Source organism: Cryptococcus depauperatus, chromosome 3, assembly GCF_001720195.1.
Source record: "Cryptococcus depauperatus CBS 7841 chromosome 3, complete sequence".
NCBI lineage: Eukaryota > Fungi > Basidiomycota > Tremellomycetes > Tremellales > Cryptococcaceae > Cryptococcus > Cryptococcus depauperatus.
The window spans coordinates 568,022-586,507 of NC_089470.1; the positions used below are offsets into that span (position 1 = coordinate 568,022).

The 18,486-nt window shown below is 44.6% G+C and overlaps 8 protein-coding genes across 8 annotated transcripts; 3 read left to right on the plus strand and 5 right to left on the minus strand.

The window, feature by feature from the left end:
- Positions 1 to 399: 399 nt before the first annotated feature.
- L203_102478 (uncharacterized protein) lies at positions 400 to 2,309 on the minus strand (the record flags this gene model as incomplete). The annotated part of the gene is made up of 6 exons (XM_066211903.1): positions 400 to 453; positions 499 to 624; positions 671 to 1,611; positions 1,662 to 1,887; positions 1,952 to 2,064; positions 2,135 to 2,309. 6 exons carry the CDS (start codon positions 2,307 to 2,309, stop codon positions 400 to 402), a joined length of 1,635 nt encoding a protein of 544 aa, XP_066068000.1.
- A 321-nt stretch (positions 2,310 to 2,630) lies between these two features.
- L203_102479 (uncharacterized protein) lies at positions 2,631 to 3,632 on the minus strand (the record flags this gene model as incomplete). Its single annotated transcript, XM_066211904.1, has 3 exons — positions 2,631 to 2,768; positions 2,821 to 2,946; positions 3,003 to 3,632. 3 exons carry the CDS (start codon positions 3,630 to 3,632, stop codon positions 2,631 to 2,633), a joined length of 894 nt encoding a protein of 297 aa, XP_066068001.1.
- A 432-nt stretch (positions 3,633 to 4,064) lies between these two features.
- L203_102480 (EKC/KEOPS complex subunit BUD32) lies at positions 4,065 to 5,199 on the plus strand (the record flags this gene model as incomplete). Its single annotated transcript, XM_066211905.1, has 6 exons — positions 4,065 to 4,124; positions 4,176 to 4,632; positions 4,692 to 4,819; positions 4,875 to 4,997; positions 5,044 to 5,113; positions 5,162 to 5,199. The coding sequence occupies 6 exons, from the start codon at positions 4,065 to 4,067 to the stop codon at positions 5,197 to 5,199; spliced, it is 876 nt and encodes a 291-aa protein (XP_066068002.1).
- A 327-nt stretch (positions 5,200 to 5,526) lies between these two features.
- Positions 5,527 to 8,627, plus strand: L203_102481 (uncharacterized protein; the record flags this gene model as incomplete). The annotated part of the gene is made up of 7 exons (XM_066211906.1): positions 5,527 to 5,891; positions 5,935 to 6,022; positions 6,072 to 6,410; positions 6,456 to 6,886; positions 6,939 to 7,250; positions 7,308 to 7,993; positions 8,038 to 8,627. The coding sequence occupies 7 exons, from the start codon at positions 5,527 to 5,529 to the stop codon at positions 8,625 to 8,627; spliced, it is 2,811 nt and encodes a 936-aa protein (XP_066068003.1).
- A 146-nt stretch (positions 8,628 to 8,773) lies between these two features.
- L203_102482 (T-complex protein 1 subunit gamma) lies at positions 8,774 to 10,876 on the minus strand (the record flags this gene model as incomplete). The annotated part of the gene is made up of 9 exons (XM_066211907.1): positions 8,774 to 8,893; positions 8,945 to 9,073; positions 9,129 to 9,456; positions 9,510 to 9,690; positions 9,743 to 10,372; positions 10,426 to 10,556; positions 10,610 to 10,689; positions 10,735 to 10,796; positions 10,840 to 10,876. 9 exons carry the CDS (start codon positions 10,874 to 10,876, stop codon positions 8,774 to 8,776), a joined length of 1,698 nt encoding a protein of 565 aa, XP_066068004.1.
- A 778-nt stretch (positions 10,877 to 11,654) lies between these two features.
- Positions 11,655 to 13,466, minus strand: L203_102483 (uncharacterized protein; the record flags this gene model as incomplete). The annotated part of the gene is made up of 4 exons (XM_066211908.1): positions 11,655 to 11,769; positions 11,825 to 12,235; positions 12,283 to 13,069; positions 13,124 to 13,466. The coding sequence occupies 4 exons, from the start codon at positions 13,464 to 13,466 to the stop codon at positions 11,655 to 11,657; spliced, it is 1,656 nt and encodes a 551-aa protein (XP_066068005.1).
- Positions 13,467 to 13,788: 322 nt separating this feature from the next.
- On the minus strand, positions 13,789 to 15,453 carry L203_102484 (uncharacterized protein; the record flags this gene model as incomplete). The annotated part of the gene is made up of 3 exons (XM_066211909.1): positions 13,789 to 13,977; positions 14,033 to 14,909; positions 14,963 to 15,453. The coding sequence occupies 3 exons, from the start codon at positions 15,451 to 15,453 to the stop codon at positions 13,789 to 13,791; spliced, it is 1,557 nt and encodes a 518-aa protein (XP_066068006.1).
- A 1,331-nt stretch (positions 15,454 to 16,784) lies between these two features.
- On the plus strand, positions 16,785 to 18,344 carry L203_102485 (uncharacterized protein; the record flags this gene model as incomplete). Its single annotated transcript, XM_066211910.1, has 2 exons — positions 16,785 to 16,993; positions 17,051 to 18,344. The coding sequence occupies 2 exons, from the start codon at positions 16,785 to 16,787 to the stop codon at positions 18,342 to 18,344; spliced, it is 1,503 nt and encodes a 500-aa protein (XP_066068007.1).
- Positions 18,345 to 18,486: the final 142 nt, after the last annotated feature.

An 18,486-nucleotide genomic window follows, 5' to 3' on the forward strand; every position in this document is an offset into this window, starting at 1 on the left:
GATTTTTCCGAGATAAAAAAGGCACGTCATCTTAATGCAATAAACTTTGAACGGAAGCAAATGTGACTAATCAGTGGCCTATCAAGGTTTATGATGACGAATAATTACGTCACGACTAAGTTAGTTATTGATAACAGCCATTTAAACATCTTTTTACGACCCAGCCCGCTTTTTTTTTTATCTTGGTGACTTTTGCTCTTAGATGATAGAGGATTTGTAGATAGCATCTTGTTGCATACCGCCAGTGCATGTTACCTCTTCTGTCCTAATCGTTTGCTGCGATTTTAGGGGCATCGGCTGGTACGACAGACAGGACCCATCACACCAAGCCCACCCACACCACTAACTCCGCATGGCGTCGGGGTTTGTCAACTCACCAATCATTTCCTTGGTGTGTACTTATCCACCCAACGCTCCACTCTTGATTATGAAGGCCACGTCGTCTGATACCGCCTGGAAAAGGGTCAGTTCATGGTATCTTGACTGAGCTCAACTCACGTTGAGCTGCATCCGATAGCCTGTAATTTGGAGGTCCATATCTTCGAGGTCCATTAAAGCTTCGTCTATATTACCTAGGACCTGGACTGTACGATCGTCTGATTCCAAAAAGGCATGGATGTTTGCCTATAGAGTGGTTAATGGGTGGCATGGTGGATGTCAATTTGCTTACCGAGTCGAGAGCTGCAAGCTCATCCAATAATCTACTCTCAATGGCATCGGAACCCTTCTTTCTTTTCTCCAACCCTGGTCCTAGATGACCTGCACCTATCCCCCAATCAAAGTCTTCCAAGATATCTTCTACATTCTTCAGTATTGCGTCTCCGTCTTCAGCCACGTCAATGGTCATACCGGCGGCACCTGGCAAAAGGCCGGTCCTGGTTTGGAGGAGAACATCGCGGGAGATGGTCGTATCAAGCGGTGGAGGATGAAAAGATGCCCGGCGATTTAAGCGAGACGACCTTGACGTTGGCGTAGTTGATGGGCCAGGAGATGAAGAGAGATCCGTTGTTGTTATGATGGGTGTTTGCGCTCCTGTCTGTGTCCTGGTTTCATTGGCAAGTAATGGCCGGTCAAGCTGACGATCACCTCTGTTCTTTTCCACTCTACCCAATTTTGAAGAAAACCTTTCCTCGGGTTCGGCTATTAAGCCCATGTCACTTTCATTCCTTCTTGTTCTCATCGATTCTGCTCCAATTGGGCCATCATCCGAGGTGGCAGAAACGATCTTCAGGTTGCTCGGGGTTAATCTGTCGATTCTATCATCCGATATTTTTCTCTGGACCGGTGATTGACCAAGACCGACTCCTTGGCCATGCCCAACTCTAGGCGATGGTGCTCTATTATCATCAGTTGAAGGCCGGCGAGCTCGATCAGAGAATGGTGAACGGCCAAATGCGCTGTTTCCATATGAACTGGGTGGTGAGCGATCATCCTCTAAAGAAATTCGGTTACGCGATGATTCAGAGTATGCTATTGCAGTAGACGGATAGTTGGAGCTCTGAGTTTGAGATGAGTTGATCGAAGAGACGGATCCCGCTCTGTGCGAATGACCTAGTTGCTGAGGTGGGACAAGAGCGTTATATGCTCGGGAAGTAGGGAAGGCAGAAGGAGCTTTCATTAAAGAGTCAGTCGTGAATGCAGCAGAGTACCCAAGCGCTTACTTTCGCTCCCAACACCAAAAGGTAAATGAGGTTGATTTTGCGATATATAAACTTGTGCTGAAGGTGTATTAGACGAAGGATTGAAATTGATCAATTCCGGAAGATGACCATTTGTGTATGATTTGTAAACCTTGGTCAGCGTAGTGAGGAAGGCATTTTGATCCTTGGGTCTTTCAGTTGCCCAGATATATCTTCTTGTAGTCATCGTTAATGCAAAATTGCCGGACTAGAACGATACATAATCAGCTTCGTATTAGAGCGCGGTGAAATTGAATATAATGCTTGCTCACCCCAATAACCTCGAGTACCCGTACATCTTCAAGATTCCAAGTTTTTCCTTTAGAAAATGACATATTGCTATTCCTCTTAGCCTTGTGGATAGCGACCTTTCCCATACGGCTCACTATGAAGCATAATTTAGCAATTTCTGGCAACATTACGCCCGTCTTTGTTCAAGATTCTCGTCGACTTACCAGCGAGTATGAGATATCTTGTCTTTGATTCTCCATCGGGATCGTCCTCAAATACTTTGAGGAATGAGATGAGAGTCTCTTCTAGCGTCCCATCGGCTGTACGTTTGGCAAAGAGGGAGGCATTGATATGGGATCGAGTGTCGTCTACAGATGAAGAGCGAGCATGTGAGGACATATCGAGTATGGAGAGAAAGCACTCATTCAAGAAACAACACTTTACAATGAGATGTGAATAAATGTAGTATCTATTGGCAGTCAAGATGTTGAAAGAGAAATAACAAATGGCGGAATAATGAGAAGATGAGGATGACGGAGATGATATCGGCGGAGATCGCCGCAATAAATCCCTCGCTAGCATAATGCGCATACTATATCAAAATCTCTCCAACAGAGGATTGAGATGCATGGGGTGTCTGCAAAAAACACAACTAGCTCCAGCTCAGGTATATCATTATAAATTAAAGAGCAATAGAGGTATTCTGTAAATTCAATGTTCCTATGAGTATCTGTCATGACATACTTTTTCACTTTTGCGGTCTCCACTCTTTGTCTTTCTCGAAGATCTAGTTTCTTTCCTTAGTCTTGCAAGATTTTTTGATTGAGTGTTAAGCATGTCTGTTTCTTCAGAAACAGCCTTGACATAAACAGTCATTAAGTGGTCCCAATAGCAAGTGAAATAATCATACCAATAGCATTAGTCGATACCTGCGAATCTCAGACTCCATTATATCCAGTGTCGAACAGGTTTTGTCGATATGATGGAGTAGCTCGTCAATTTCGTCTTCGCGTTCCAAGAAACATAAAAGTGTTTGCTGATGAACGTGTTGAGATCTTCTGACGGATCTTTGATGATGTCTTTTGAACTCACCTCATCCAATTTCTTCATTTCATCCTGAACAAAGTCTAAAAATGGGACAGCGAGACTAGTGTGGTCATTCATCTCTTGTAACTGATGAAGATTGAGGATTTCTTCGAAGATTGGACAACCACCATCAGCAGCTTCAGTGTTTGCTTGTGAAAGAGTTCTCGAAGGGCTTGAGGCATGCTTGCAGATGTTCTGTTTATCATCTTGTTGAGTCCCATCAGAGCTAGGCTTATGGATTACTGGTTGCAGCATCGATTCTTGGAGCGGCAACGGTTGCTGACCGACAGACTTGTGTGAGAGTGGTGACATTGAACCGATTGATGCGTTCATGGTGTTTGCATCTTCCGAAAAGAGAGGCGAATCAAACACATCGTCAAATGAAGGAAAAGTCGGCGTTGTTGGTGTAGGATTTGTAATTGTTAGCTTTGGTAGTTGAGGGGCATGCGATGTGACCAATGAGACCTGTGGCAGAGGAGGTGGCGGAGAAGCTTTTTGGAACAAATTTCTAAGAGACTTTGCATATTTGAGGGAACCTGACTTTTTCTTCTGGACGGAAAATGTGTCACTTGAAACACTTGAACTTGAAAAGTTTCTGTTGAGAGTGGTTGTATGAGAGCGTTGAAGAGTTGTCATTTGGAGTAGTTAAATCATGCAGTAACTTGAGCTGTAGAGTTGCGATTTGAAGACATAGAATCTAAATATTGATTTGATTGCCTGGAGAGTGTGCTTGAGAAATGGAAAAATACAAAGTCAAACATAAATAAACAGAAATGATGGGGAGAGGTTCCCCCATCGAAAAAAATTAACATGTCAATAAAAACAAGAATGATTTACTTTTGTCGTATTGCCATTTCAAATGTATTACTTGCTTTGCTCTCTTTGATTTCCCAACATTATTTGACTTTATTCTCCTTGATAACACATCTTTGAATCAACCATTTCAAAACACAAAAGCGCTTACACCTGCATTTATCGAAAAATCATCTTGTATCAATTACATCAATCTTGAACCAAAACCATCCACTTTCTTAAATATTGAGTGATTTCCTATCGTAGTAGCAAGATATGTCAGCAAGCACAAAAATCCTTAGTCAAGCAACTCTGATTCAACAAGGTGCAGAAGCTGTACGATTATACTCTTCTTGTTCGGTTCATTGCTTACTATAATGATGGCAGAAAGTCTACACTTTAGATTCTCTACTACCTCAGCCTTCAATCTATTGGCCCAATGCCTCTAGAAATTTCCCTAGACCAACATCGTCTCCAGGCGTTATTTTGAAACATCGTTTTCCAAAAACATACCGTCATCCAGCTCTCGACTGTTCTCTGACTGCAACTCGCTTGACATTTGAAGCACGCGCACTGGCTCGTGTAGCCAAAGTGGGTGTGACCGTTCCAAAAGTAGTCTGGGTAGACGAAAAGGGAGGTGTCATTGGACTCGAAAAAATCGAAGGCTGGAGTGTTCGAGAAGTACTCGGTGGTGGAGCCGAAGGAGAAATAGAGGAGGACTATGAAAACTCGGAAGAGATTGAGGGCATGGCGAAACTCAAGGACAAACAAAGACAAGACAAAGAAATGCAGGAAGGTGACAGTGAAGGGATGAAAAAATTACGTTCTCTAGGCGTGACTCCAGGTTGGTCTTAGTTTTTTCTTCTCACATTTAAGTGGACTTGCTGAATTGATGGTCAAAAGAGCGGCTTATGGCCTCAATAGGCGTTGCTTTGGCCCGTCTTCATAAGACAATGCTTCTCCATGGAGATTTGACAACCTCCAATATGATGATCCGTCTGACGCCTGATGCTCTCGAGCCATACGAAATTGTGAGGACAAAATTGATACTCTACATTCTGTCAAACTGAAAAGTCCGCTTCCAAGGTCTTAATCGACTTTGGCCTGTCATCTCAGGCCCAATTTGCAGAGAATTATGCTGTCGACCTCTATGTCTTAGAAAGAGCTTTTGCGTCAACACACCCCAAGTCAGAGCTGCTTTACGCCGGTGTAAGTTCCCTTTTTCTAGGTTAGATGATTGCTGATAGCACAATAGGTATTAGAAGCCTATGCTATGGAATTGGGGGAGAAAAGATGGAAACCAATAGAGACCAGGCTAAAGGATGGTAGGTAATACAACCTGCCAGCGGAAACAGTGCTTATTTGCATCATAGTGCGAAGAAGAGGCAGAAAAAGAGATATGACAGGTTAGACGCGAATCAAGTTCAGTATTCAGAAAATCATTTTCAATAGCACTTTTCGCCTGAAGCTGAATGACTCAAATCCTCGAAGAAGGCGCTATTAGCACTGAGGAGTAACCGCATCTCCTTATGGATTCCATTTTTCTCTCATGCATGTACATTATATCATATAGTCATCTTGAATATGCCATGGAATCATAGTTGCAACTTCATCCTGCGGCAAGAAAATAACCGACGGCCTCCACTTTTTATTTTCTTGAATTTGATCATTTGTACTTTTAATATTTTACTTTTCGAATTGAATTAGAAAATCAACAATCAAAATCTTTATTATAACAATGAGAAACCAAAAGCACTCGCCAACACAGGCTCGCTCTCCTTTTCCACTTCCCCAGCTATCCGAGGACGCTTTACACTATATCGTCCACCTTCCGTCGTCTTCAGATGCTGACCCATCCGCCACTGCTCTTCTCATTACAGACTATATCAATTCGCTGCTTCCTCAACCTTGGATATGGAACAAGGACTCATGGGAGTTGAAATTATATCAACATGGGCCAGGATTAGAACCTATTGGAGGTGAAGATCAAGGAATTCCAATGCTTGAGGGGCACATGAGAGTTGGAGATGCAGTCGATGATGAATGGCTGGTGGTTTGGTTACTGAAACAAGTCAGCGAGAAATGGCCAGAGTTCATTATAAGGTATGTCGAGTGAATGCAAGCGCGGAATGCTGACTATCTCTAGTATACGGGATACAGATGGCGAATTTCTGCTTATTGAAGCAGCAAATGAGTTGCCATCATGGATATCTCCGGACAATGCTGAAAATAGAGTGAGATGGTTTTATTAATCTTATGCGGCTTGTTCTTATAATCTTACAGCTTTGGCTTTCGAATGGCCGGCTTCATCTTTTGCCATTGACGGTACATTCTCCAGCCCCTCCTCATCAACTGCCAGACTCAATGGATGTTGACTCTTTCATCACTCTCACAGTTTCAGATGCTCTTGAAGCTGTACGCGAAGGGAATTACTTTGCTCCTGAAAAGGTTGAAGGAGCGGTTTGGAATAGAATAAAAGGTTACCCACAAGCTTTGAGTACACATTTGCATCACGCAAAGATGTATTTGCCTATTGTAGTGGTAAAGGCTCTACACAAAAGGCCAGAGTTGATTCAAAGAGCTGTTGAGGCATTCTATGTACGAGATCCATCTCAATTACGAGTATGTTGGTTCAATGAACTTGCTTCGTTTTCCTAACAATTTCAGGCTGCCTCAAGAATGACTAATTTCCCCCCCTCAACGGCAGTTCTCACCCTCACCACACTCACTCGAGCAGCGTACGCCCAACTTCAAGGACAGGTATTTCATCCTCCTCGAATTTTTGGTCCAGAATGGAACACCCGCGAGCCATCTGATGGAGTGGAAGCGACAGCCAAAAAGCTGGAAAATGAGAGACGGTGGAGAGACTTGGGTGTCAAAGTAACCATTGGTTTTGAAATCATGTACCGTGAAGGAGGAAAAAAGAACCGCACAGGAGCAACACAACCAATGGACAGTAAAAAGGATGCAGAATATCAGGGTTTTTTAGAGAAACTGAAGCAAGCTGGATGGTTTGGCAACGAAGTGCAAGGAAGTCAAAAATGGAAAGAAAGAGAAGAGCAAGCCTTGACAGGGTATATGGCTGTGAAGCCTGCAAAGTAAATATTTTTCGACTTCTGTAACGATCGATCGCTCTAATTAGATAAGCAGCGTGGTCTCTTCGACACCATCATTCGCATATCTGGTAGACACTGCCATATCTGATTGCTCACTTTCGGAACATGAACTTTCGGTGTTGCCTGATACACCCGAAGACGATGATTCTTGGCTAGAAGTGGATTCACATGAGCTCGATGGGATGATGATGTCCGCTTCCGGTCAAAGTGTGCAGGAGGAGGCAAAGTATAATAATCGGAAAACAGAAACTGGCGAGGAGCATGGAAAAGCACTCGGCGATTTGGCCAAGAAGGTGCAGGAATTTGTAGGTGGACAAGGTGACATTGAGGGCGCTCGTTTTCTTGAGTAACTATTATTAATCATAATGTGCTAAGAGTACTCCTGAACTGATGAGCTTCATAGCGAGTTATCTGATGAAGAAATGGATACTGATTCGCAAGGCGATTCTGAAGAGGAACAATACAGACAAGAGCTTGAGCAAACAAAACAAGAAAGAATAGATAATCTCATTCCTGGAATCTCTGCAGAGGATTGGGGTCGAAAAACTCAACCAATACAGTTTTCCCAAGATCAAATAAAGGCACAATCATCTATGTCTACTTCACTTGACAATAAGACACCACATACCACAAATCCGTTGGATTCAATACCATCTACGATGCGTCCGCCGATATTTGCCAAACAGGAATTTGATGGCGTTGAGTCTGACTCTTCTGATGAGGATGAGGAGAACTTACCTCCTGCTGGCACATGGGGCCGAAAGATTGGTCAGATGAAATGGAGCGAGTTTCCTGACGTTGAAGAAGAAGCCAAAATCGAGGAGATATATAGTGATGATGAAGGAAAACAAGAGAGCAAGAGAGAAAAAAATCTGGGGCTAGGAAGTGATAAAGAGTTGGAGGAGGAGATGCGCCATCGGGTTTGGGGTTACGATGATGAAAACGAGGGCGAGGACACGGATAAGATGGATGCTAGAGATGTTGATATAGAGGATGAAACGGAAGAATTCCTTCAATTTAGTCGGAAAGCATTGGGTATCAGCAATGAGATGTGGGAAGGTATCCTTAGCGAGCGGCGTGCTAAAGGAGGTCAGTCTTATCATTGCCTTCTGAATTTGTTAACTTTTCTTCAGCATATGTACCTCCCGAAGCATCAAATAAACCAAAAACCAAGGCGGATTATCCTCCAGCCAAATATCAGTCAAGTGCTGAGAGTAAGGTGCAATTTGCCAATGAAGGTCGGTCTTTGGCCAACGTCGAGGAACCGTCATTTGAGCAATCGAATAGCTCTTTGAATTCATTCGACGCGGTTATGAAGGCAATGGACGAAGCACTCTCTCGTTCTCGTACAAACCAATCCTCAACCTTACCCCCGCCAGCGGGTCAAAAGGCGTCCAAATTGCCTGTCATCAAAAAGGCAGCATCCTCCGGAAACCCTTTGCCCCCCAAACCTCAAAATCTCAACAATCTTAACGAACAGCTGGAAGATTTCAACGAAGATGATTTGGCTGCTATGGATAGGGAATTGCGCTCTGTCTTAAAAGGCGCGGGTGTTGATCCTGATGACGATGATGAGCTTGATATTGAAGAAGCAAGGGAACTTGAAGGCGATGACAAAAAGGAATATGAGATGATGCGGGACTTCTTGGAAAGTTATAGGTCGCAAGGAGGAGGAAGTGGAGTTGTTGGCAATCTCTTTGGAAGGTTGAGTGGTGGAAAGTAAATCTTTGGTTGCTTGGCCTATACATTGCATGACATAAATCATTGTTTAGAGAATTTGTAGTAATGACAGTATCATTAATACAAAAACAAACACAAAGATAGCATCTACATGCATTCACCTCCACTATGGTACTGTATTTACCTTGTTCATTGCTCCATGCCCTCTGGCCCTGCCTCGCCCATTGTTTGCACGGCAGGGGTATCGCCTTCCTGCCCTGGTCTTCGCGCGCTGACGATATCATCTACTCGAAGCAGCAATGTAGCAGACTGGCACATATAGTGAGCGACTAGCAGAGTGAGTTTAACTAGAAGACTCACTTCAATAGCAGTTTTCAAAGTCTGGATCTTGACGCTCGCCGACTCCATAAGGCCGTATGTTTGCATGTTAGTGACCTTTCCGGTGTCGCCGTCGACACCATACATGTGCTGTCCTTCAGCATGTTTAGCCTGAAGACATACATTAACATAGTTTCTAAATTATGAAAGCCTCATCTTTACTCACTCGGAGCTCAGTTAGTGTTCTGATAGCATTGCCTCCACAATTCTGCACTAAAGTTCTAGGAATGACCTCTAAAGCGTCTGCAATGGCCTTGTAAGGCGCCCCCTTCACACCAGGCAACAGCTTAGCCTTCTCGCTCAAAGCTACAGAGATGGCCATCTCTGTAGCACCACCGCCAGGGGCGAGAATAGGATTGAAAACAACGTTTCTAGCGACGGACATCGCGTCTGCCAGGTTTCGGTCGATTTCATTGAGAATGTCCTTTGATGGGCCTCGTAGAAGGATGGTACATGCTTTGGGGTTCTTGCATTCATCCAAGAAAGCAAAGTATCTGAAAGCCATCAGCCTGATCTCGGGCTACGGCCTGGATTGGACCTGACTTACTCATCACCTAACTTCTCAATATGGAACAATCCGCATTGAGTTCCAACATCAGAGTCTCGTAAGTCTTCAACACGATTGACAATGGTAGCACCAACAGCACGTGCAATACGATTATTGTCTGATTTTCGAACTCGTCGGAGGGCAGTGATATTAGCTTTAAGGAGATAATGTTGAGCTAGGTCTGTTATTTTGTTAATGGAGGTAACATCGAACGCGGGGTTGTTGAGACATACCAGAAACACCCTTTTCAGTGAAAACAAGGTCAGGTTTAAACTCGATGATTTTCTTGCACATCGCCTTGATTTGCTCTTCCTCTATCTCAAGCACTCTATTCCAATCCTCCTCTTTCGTAATCTCAATGTTAGTTTGGCTTTCACCTTTCTTGTACTCGAGTGGACAATCAAGGAGGATTACCCGAGGATTTTTGATACGTCGACGCATCTTGGGGTGGGTGACGTCCTTGTTAATCATCACACCAGAAAGAACTCGACAATCCTCGATCTCTCCACCAGGAACTTTTTCTACCCTAGCATATCGTTTAAGATCGACAGTCTTGATGTTAAGTTCTCCGCTTTGTCCGCCGCCAACAAGACCATTCTCAGCTTCAGCGGTAACCGCCACTGTCTTGACTGCTTCTAATGCGAGCTTGCACATCAATTCGCTCCATCTTGATGAGAATTTAGTTCCAATCGATGTCTTGATGAGAGCAAGCATCTCCGTTTCCGAGCTAATATCGACAGAAGTGGAAATTGCTTGAATAGTCTCAAGAGCGTCATGAAGAACGTCTTTGAAAGCACGAATAATAACGACAGGGTGGATATGGCGCTCAAGAAGTGGAAGAGAATAAGCAAGTATTTCACCCGCTAACATGAAAAAGTTTAGTACACATTAAGAGACAGCACATGACAGCACTAACCAAGTATAATGACACTTGTAGTACCATCGCCAACTTCTTCGTCCTGCGTCCTCGATAGTTCAATCATGCTCTTTGCCGCCGGATGAGCCACATCAATTTCTCGAAGGATAGCATGGCCATCGTTTGTCAGTCTCGAAAGATAGTCAGTCACAATGCCAGAGATAAGACCACGCGTAGAACATACAAAATACCACCCATCGGGTCAAGGATCATCTTCAGCATAGCTTTTGGACCCAAGCATGTTCTAATAACATCTGCCACAGTCTATAACAATGTCAGAATAGCTATTGGAAAACGCTCTCTACATACTTTGGCGGCAACAATATTGGCAGTTTGAGCTTTTCTTCCAGATTGACGTTCTGGGCCAGTGTCTGATGCTGTTAGCCAAGGCAAACTCGACAGCTAGACACTCACTCATCACCACCATTGGCATTCCTCCAGGCATGGCCATTTTTACGGGATTCTTTTCTTTTTTTAGTTTTTCGAATTGAAAAAAAAATGAAAGAAAATATCTTTTCAATGAAATACAACGAAGGAACCAGAAAGGACGCGTCTAATTAAGGTGTTAATTTGCATATTAAGCCTATCTAGCTTACAATAACACGTCAGACTTTTCATATCTTTCATCTTCATGACAATTCCATCTTGACATTGTTCATCTACTTCACATATTAATCACTATGCATCCTACAGCCTTAGCACTGAGAAGATCTACTTGGAAAGGTGAATATGCTTTTGCTGGTCCTGGCTCATCATCTTAGGCCCATTCTTTACGGCTTTCCCGTCCCTCTCCAACCATCTTAGAGACGGCACACCCATCTTTACCAAGTCTCGAGCCTGTACAATCGTTCCCAATTTTCTTGGAATAAAGTTCATGGTGCACAATGGAAAGGACTACTTGCCAGTGACTATCACTGAGGAGATGGTTGGTCATAAATTGGGAGAGTTTTCTCCAACAAGAAGGCCTTGGAGCTACCGGTAAGCCGTGTGGGGTATGCAGGAGCAAGGAGAGGCTGACAAGGCTGTTAGGAAAACAAAAAACTAGAAAAACGATGAATCATTACACCTTGCTCATACCCCGCATGAAGATACCCCTATTGCACGATTGTCATACATTTGTCCGGGATAGAGAGGTCTTGATCGGATGAATGCACAGTGTGAATGTTTGATCTTATACAAAAGCAATGTTCATACCTGATTTACAAACAATCGCTTACTGATTGCTTCGCCTAGCAAGTCCAATCCCAAGAATCTCCATTTTCACATTCCCCCAGCCCCAGTCCCCACCACTGTTTGACCACTCTTGCAACGGCTTCGCGTCCCGAGATCGTCTGGGTTTCCATCCTATTCCAGTTCAAAAGTATTAGAAAAACATTCTTCCAGCGTTCAACAAACTTACGTAGAAACCCATCTTTCCATCCCGGCCAGATACTCCACTCCTTCTGTCAATTCCACGGGCGCATAATTGACGTTTGGCAATAACTGAGGATAACTATCCCATTCCTTCCTTAATACCCATGTTGGATCTTCTCCAAGCATCTCCTGCAAAAATCTGTCGCTCAAACGTGTCAGGGAAAACACCTTGACGGCGTATTCGTCAGATGCGGAGTGGGTACGGCCGTGCCATGTGATGCTCTGGAATCGAGGAGGGGGCAAACGACGCTTTGATTCTGGATCAACTGGAGGATGTGCAGATGTCAAGATAGTGCTGGGGAGCTTGCTACCCTCGGAAAGTCCAAAAAACGAAGGAGAAGGGTGAGGTCGCGTAGTCGCAAGATAAGTTACATGTAACCTCACATACGGTGTGAACCTTGTTCAATGTGTCAACAATCCATTTTATGCTAGTCATAGACTTACGGCAGTGGTTCTCTCTGACTCAATCCAATACCGTTTCCGGTTCCATCGTTCCATGGCCCAGCCCAAAATACGTGATCAACCTTCTCTTCAGCCAGATCTGTATCATTTGTTTTAACAATGAATTTTCTTCTCCCATCTTCCTTGATAGGAATAATATCTTTGACTTTTTTCCCAAGGTACACCTTCGCTCTTGCATCATCCAGCATAGCTCGAAAGATTTGCCAATTACCACCTTCCACCTGTGAGGCGCCACCTGTCGCCATTGAGACTGCCGCTCCAAAGGCATGGATCTTGTCCATGTTACTCGCATAATTGACTCGAGTTGATCCTTCCATAATTTCTGATATCCATCTTTCTCCAGCTCCAACCACCTCCTTCGCCCAATTTTGACCTGTACGTGAAGTCAATTCCGTCCCTAACCCTAGGGACTCTGCAAAATCTTCAATGTTTTTGACGGGACCTCGTTGAGCTAGAAATACAGGATTGTAGATTTGCTTGAATTTCTCTATCATCTGGCCGACGGCTCGTTTAGTGCGATAAGGCGAAAGAGGACCGTATCTCCAAAGAACGCGTGCGGTAGTCCACCACTCATTATCGGAAGACTGAAAAAGAAACTGTTGACCGTCCCAGATACCAATACCCGAATCCGCAATACCGGGATTTGTCAAGGTCAGGTTGAATGTTTTGACAGCTTTCATCAGATTTTGGTTAGCTTCGACAAAGATACTGGCACCCAGCTCCTGAGGCGTTGTTCTCTGGTCGCCATGAGGGTGAACAGTCGTAGTACCTGTTCTCATTAATGAGCGCCATCGTAGATTGTTATCAGTTTAGGTAGGCTTACGACCGCCAATATGGTTATCTTTGTCATATACAATGATTTCTTGAAGTAGTGAACCCTTGGGCAGTTTGCCTCGTTTCTCGGCGACTCTTGCAGCTCTTCTTAAAAAGAATGCCGCTGAGCTACCACTAGCACCAGCGCCAACTATAGCCACTCTCTTTGGCTTCAATTGTTCATTTACTGCATCAGCCACCTCATACTCTTGATCAAGCTTTACTGTGGATGAAAGGTAACGAGACTGAGAAGGCGAGAACTTTGAAGCCAAAACTAGAGCGACCAGGAGCAAGATGGAAATGGCCGTAAGGCGTTGGCGGGTTGGGGTTGCCGTCAGCGTTACGAGGAACATTTTCTTTTTCGCAACAAGCCACAAAGATAATATCAAGGTAAGATAAAACATATACAACTACTTTGCCTAAAACGACCTCCACCAACTGAGAAAATCGTGATGTCAGAAGATATTTTCATAAATAAACAGAACCATATCTGAGATTGTTATAAAGACAAAGATATACATCAAATTAAAAGCATTATTGTATATCCGGTATACAACACCCCATTATTATAATCATCAAGAAACCCACAAAAAGACTCCAGGGTATATTCTGTTGCGTATATTTGATTAGACAACAAGCGAGAAATTAGAGCTGGTATTCCATCTACTCAAACGTTTACATCATGAAAAACATCTCAGCCATCTCGTCGCTTTCTTTGGCCATTCCACTGCTTGCCATTGCTTCAGCTCCTGTACGGTAAACGACTGGCGCACAGCTGGCTCGATTATTGGCAAAGCGCTTTTGCTGAGCAAGGCAGGCTTCGTGAGAAGTGGGTGGTTGCCTAGTTGGTTTGCGGTTGAGGGTCTGTCATGACCAAGTAAGAATTGGTTCTGATGAGAGCACTGGAAAAGCTACTTACGCCCGACATGTTTACCATAGATTTTCTCCAGCTTTTGTCTCTCTTGTTTCCTACTTCTCCCACTTCGTTTGCATTCCCGGAAGGACTATAACCCCTTGAAGACTTGATAGCTTTGGCGCCGGTAGTAGAAGATCGCCTGATAAATACTTGGTTTTGAGGTTCCGTTGGCGTGACAATACGACCATCCTCGAGACTTGAGCTGGCCGTAGAAACAAAAGACGGAGCGCCGCTGGTTGCTGATATAGATGGAATGCGTACCGGAGCAAGAGGACGGACAACGTCAGACTTTTCCAAAATGAACGATGTCTGGGTTATAAGCAAAGGACTGGCCGGTTTTTCAACAGTGTGAGCAACAAAGACATCATCGTCAGATGCAGGGCTTTCCGAGCTTGACTTGATCTGGGAGCTGCTATCGGGGTGAGGCTGCGTAGCCGATACTACAGGCGCTGGTTCCACTGGCAACAAGGTGGGAGATTCTGAACGCGCAACCTGCCAAGGCTCGATTTCTTTGATCATTTCCTTCTCTACTGCCAGAGATTTTATCGTCATCGGTTTCTCTTTTTCTTTCACTCCTTTCATCTCTGGCTTTCCTGCTTGAACTTCTACTCTTGTCGAAGTTGTGGTTATGGGTGCCAATGTCTTGCGTTTCTTCTTCTCTTTTTCCTTCTCTTTTTCCTTCTCTTTTTCCTTCTCTTTTTCCTTCTCCTTTCCCTTCTCCTTTCCCTTCTCCTGCTTCTGCTTTTCCTTTTCCTTTTCCTTCTTTCCTGATCGGCTTCCCAGCTTCTTGAAGAAAGTCCCCAAACGTAGAGACGGTTTTTTGTGAGGTACATTATGTGGGATCTCAGGACAAGGAAGGACGACTGGGACTGGCGGAGTGCTGCAAACAAAATTAGCTTCTCAATCCATCGTTTTCAGGACTATGCAACACACGATTCGCCAACACTGAAAGCCCTGTTACGGTCCTTTTCAGACTTGATCTTTTTCAGACTCTGCATCGACTTGCTCAAGGGGAGCCTCGACTTTTTCTTCGTGGAAGATGTGGAGTTCTGAGACGTAATGGGTTGGAAAGAAGCAACGGCAAGTTGGCTGTGAGTACCTTCAGACTTGTACGCAGCCATGTTGCCAGAAGCTAAAGCGGACAAGGGAGATTGGGATGGTTTCGCCTTGGTTTCTTCTTCCTGCTTGCCTAATTTCTGGCTCTCAAGCGCCATACTCTTCTCGAAGAATGCTCTGGCTGTAGCATCCGGCATATCCAAGTTTTGATCGTCCTTGACGGCATATTCAACCGCCTCTCCTGCTCTCGCTCTTTTCCCACCACCTGTTGACAACTGACTCATCCGCCCAACCACATTATCTCTTGTGTTTTCCACTCTTGGCTGAGCCATATCCGTATTCTTTGTAAAGTCAAGCTCTTCCGACATGTCTATATCCTTGTAGAGATCAACTCTTGACCCATTGTTCAAAATATCAATGTTTACCGTGCCAAAGTTACTGAAACAGGGGGTAACCAAACAATTGATTTTGTCAGCTGATTCCTTTTATTTTTAACCATACAAGATGTGGAAGGACTCATCATCCATATTGACGCACACGATCAGAGCTGTTGAATGCGCCACAAAGACAAGCCTTTAAACTGCCCAAAGTAGGAAAATCGACAGGATTGAAGCGAATGGTTGGATATTCAAGCGCTTCTATATCCGACACAAAGTCCGATCTAGACAGCACTTACAGCCCTAGAGACTTTCAAGGTGATCTCTGTGTGTATTCACCTCACATAATTGAATCATCAAGTACTTTTGCTGGCCACTGCACAACGACTGCTCATTGTCGTCTGACCAGAAAATACATCTCGCCGAAAGGAGGACAAAAACACTGAGTCTGAAAAATAAAAATAAAATAAAAAAAAGGATCAAGTAGATTAAGGGCAAATGGCAGCCTAGAGTCTGTAGCAAAAGTCTAGAGCCCAAGACTCGACACACACAAGCAACACAAGATCCCAATTGTTTACTATCTAATCCTCTTTGACTACGGTTTGGCTACTGGACGACCTTTTGCCCTGGAAAAGAACCAACAGGATAGAAACTGCCATCCACCGATGACTATCCTGTATGTCTCATCCAGCAGCGACCTATACCATATCCCACTTTATCTTCTCCCATTCCATCTTTCCAGCCTTTTCATTCCAAGTCGTTTTATGTCTTGATCTTCTATTTCCTTTGATTGTTTGTAAACAACAAAACCAGGAACACTGCATACAACAGGGCGCTAGGCACGATGGAAGAAATCGGCTTTCGGTCCGAATTCCAGAAGCTTTGGCTCAATCTAGCCGGTGATCCCGAACCTTTAGAAATAGTCAAACAAAATAAAAGGTGAAGAGTGAAAATGGATACGATGGTTTGGGAAAGAGTTGATGCTTGACTTGGAGGAGAGAGAGAAAGACGGAGAGACGGAGAGACGGAGAGAGAGGGAGAAGTTTGGTATAAACATTTGGCTGGATGCGCCAGATTCATACTCTCTACCTGGATAGGTACATCTTTTGCAGTGTATCCAAGAGTAATACAGATGAAACAGGTAGAGAGAGGAGGTCCGACTTAATCACAGTGGCTAACTGGCAGGTGGTACGCAACGTCCTTTCAGCTTTTCCCCTTTTCCAGTCGTCCTTTCAACAGTCAAGTCGTCAATTTTCTCTTGTTATCAAGAGGATGGTTGTAATGGTCTACTCCAATCGACAGGCGTTGCCATCGCACCCATTATGGCAGTATGTCATTGTAGTTTGCGTCTGCCTACACCATCCATGCTTTTACAAGTAGCCTTGATGGCTACGTTAGCATTGGCTCAGACTCAGAAACAATCAGAGGCAACTCCTACAAACGCTACTTCCAATTCTACTTCAAGCTCAACTTCAACGGCCAGCGACGCAAGTGATACTTCAACAAATTGTTCGTACAATGGGAATGTAGGGTACGTGTATCTCGAGACCTGTGGTGTTTGCTAGTATGTGATGCTGATCAAAATTAGCCAATACCTGTCTTGTGCTAGGTCCAAGATATCTACTCCTACCCTCATTGGAGCGGGTATTGGCATCACTGCCGGCATCTTTGTGCTGGCGTTTGGCTGTATATGGCTGACCCGTAGGAAGAGAAAGAATGTACACACTGATCATGGCAAAAATGAGGAGGTGAATACGGAAAAAGGACGTTCGGGAAAGAAGGCATGGATGGAGGAAAGCGAGGACGAGGATATGATTCCTGCCAAGTTGATGGAAGATAGATATCCCCGCGGTCCTCCCAAGAAGCCAAAGATAACCAAGAGCAAGCGAGAACAAGCGATGGAAGAGCCAGATTCTCCAATGTCAGATCTGGATCCCCTGCCGAGGATGATGCAGCCCAGAAAAGGAAGCAGAGATACAATCTATTCTCAGCGTCAGATTAGGCCTGCCGCCCCCTCTGGCGCAACGGCCTTGATCCGTCCTATCCCAGAGGCTGGCAATAATGGATCACCTCAAGAAGGGGATGGCTTCAGAAGTCTCTATCCTTCAAATCCTTCTCCAAATCCACGCCATCTCACGCCTCAGCCTGGACTATCAGGCAGACTGGGTACTGCCCCTACCCACAATGCTCAACCTGCTGCCAATTTAGCTCACCCTCCTCCAGCTGTTACCAAGCGCTCGTCAGTACATAGCAGAGGTGTCCCTCTGAGAGGAGCCTCGAATCCAAGACCACCTTCTACCGTCTCATTTGCTAAACAGACAAGCCACGACGCAAAAAGCAATCTCAATGTGCCTCCTATTCCTGAGCAACATAGACGGACGACTGCGTCCCAGCAAGAACGACCTCCAACACGTATAATGAGAGCGGAGAGCAATACACCCATCCTAACCAAAACGCTGGCTGCAGAGGTGCCTCCCATGCCAAATTCCTTGCCTTCCGATTCGGGCAATACTGCCCCGCTAAAGATACGGAAATCTGTCGCTCAGAGCAATTATATACCGTCTTACTATCAGAGTGCTTCGAGTACTCGACCAGACTCTCAGATCTTTACGATGGTCGCGAGCCAGTATGAGACAGAAGTCCCGCCAGCTCTTCCTACCCAAGCTTCCGAAAGCCATGGGTCTTCAGGACCCAATGTCTCGCACAGAAAGCCTTCCTCTTTCTCTTCGAGTGAAGAAGAGGGATCAGGAAAGAGCAGCATGGGCTCAATTGCACAGATTCCGCCTTATAGAGGAAAGTCTGTCAGCAAAAGCGAAGGCAAGAGGCTAGCTAAACCGAAAGCTCCTCTGAGACGACCAAGTGGAACGGGAGGCATGATATGAGAAAGTATATGGTGATAGAGTGACATGCAATATGTATGTTGGTCCTTATGATTGGCTGTAGAGTTTGGCATCTCTTGCAGGCAAATGTCAGAACACTCAACTCGTGTACCCTGTCTTGATGGTGACTCACGTATATTGGATG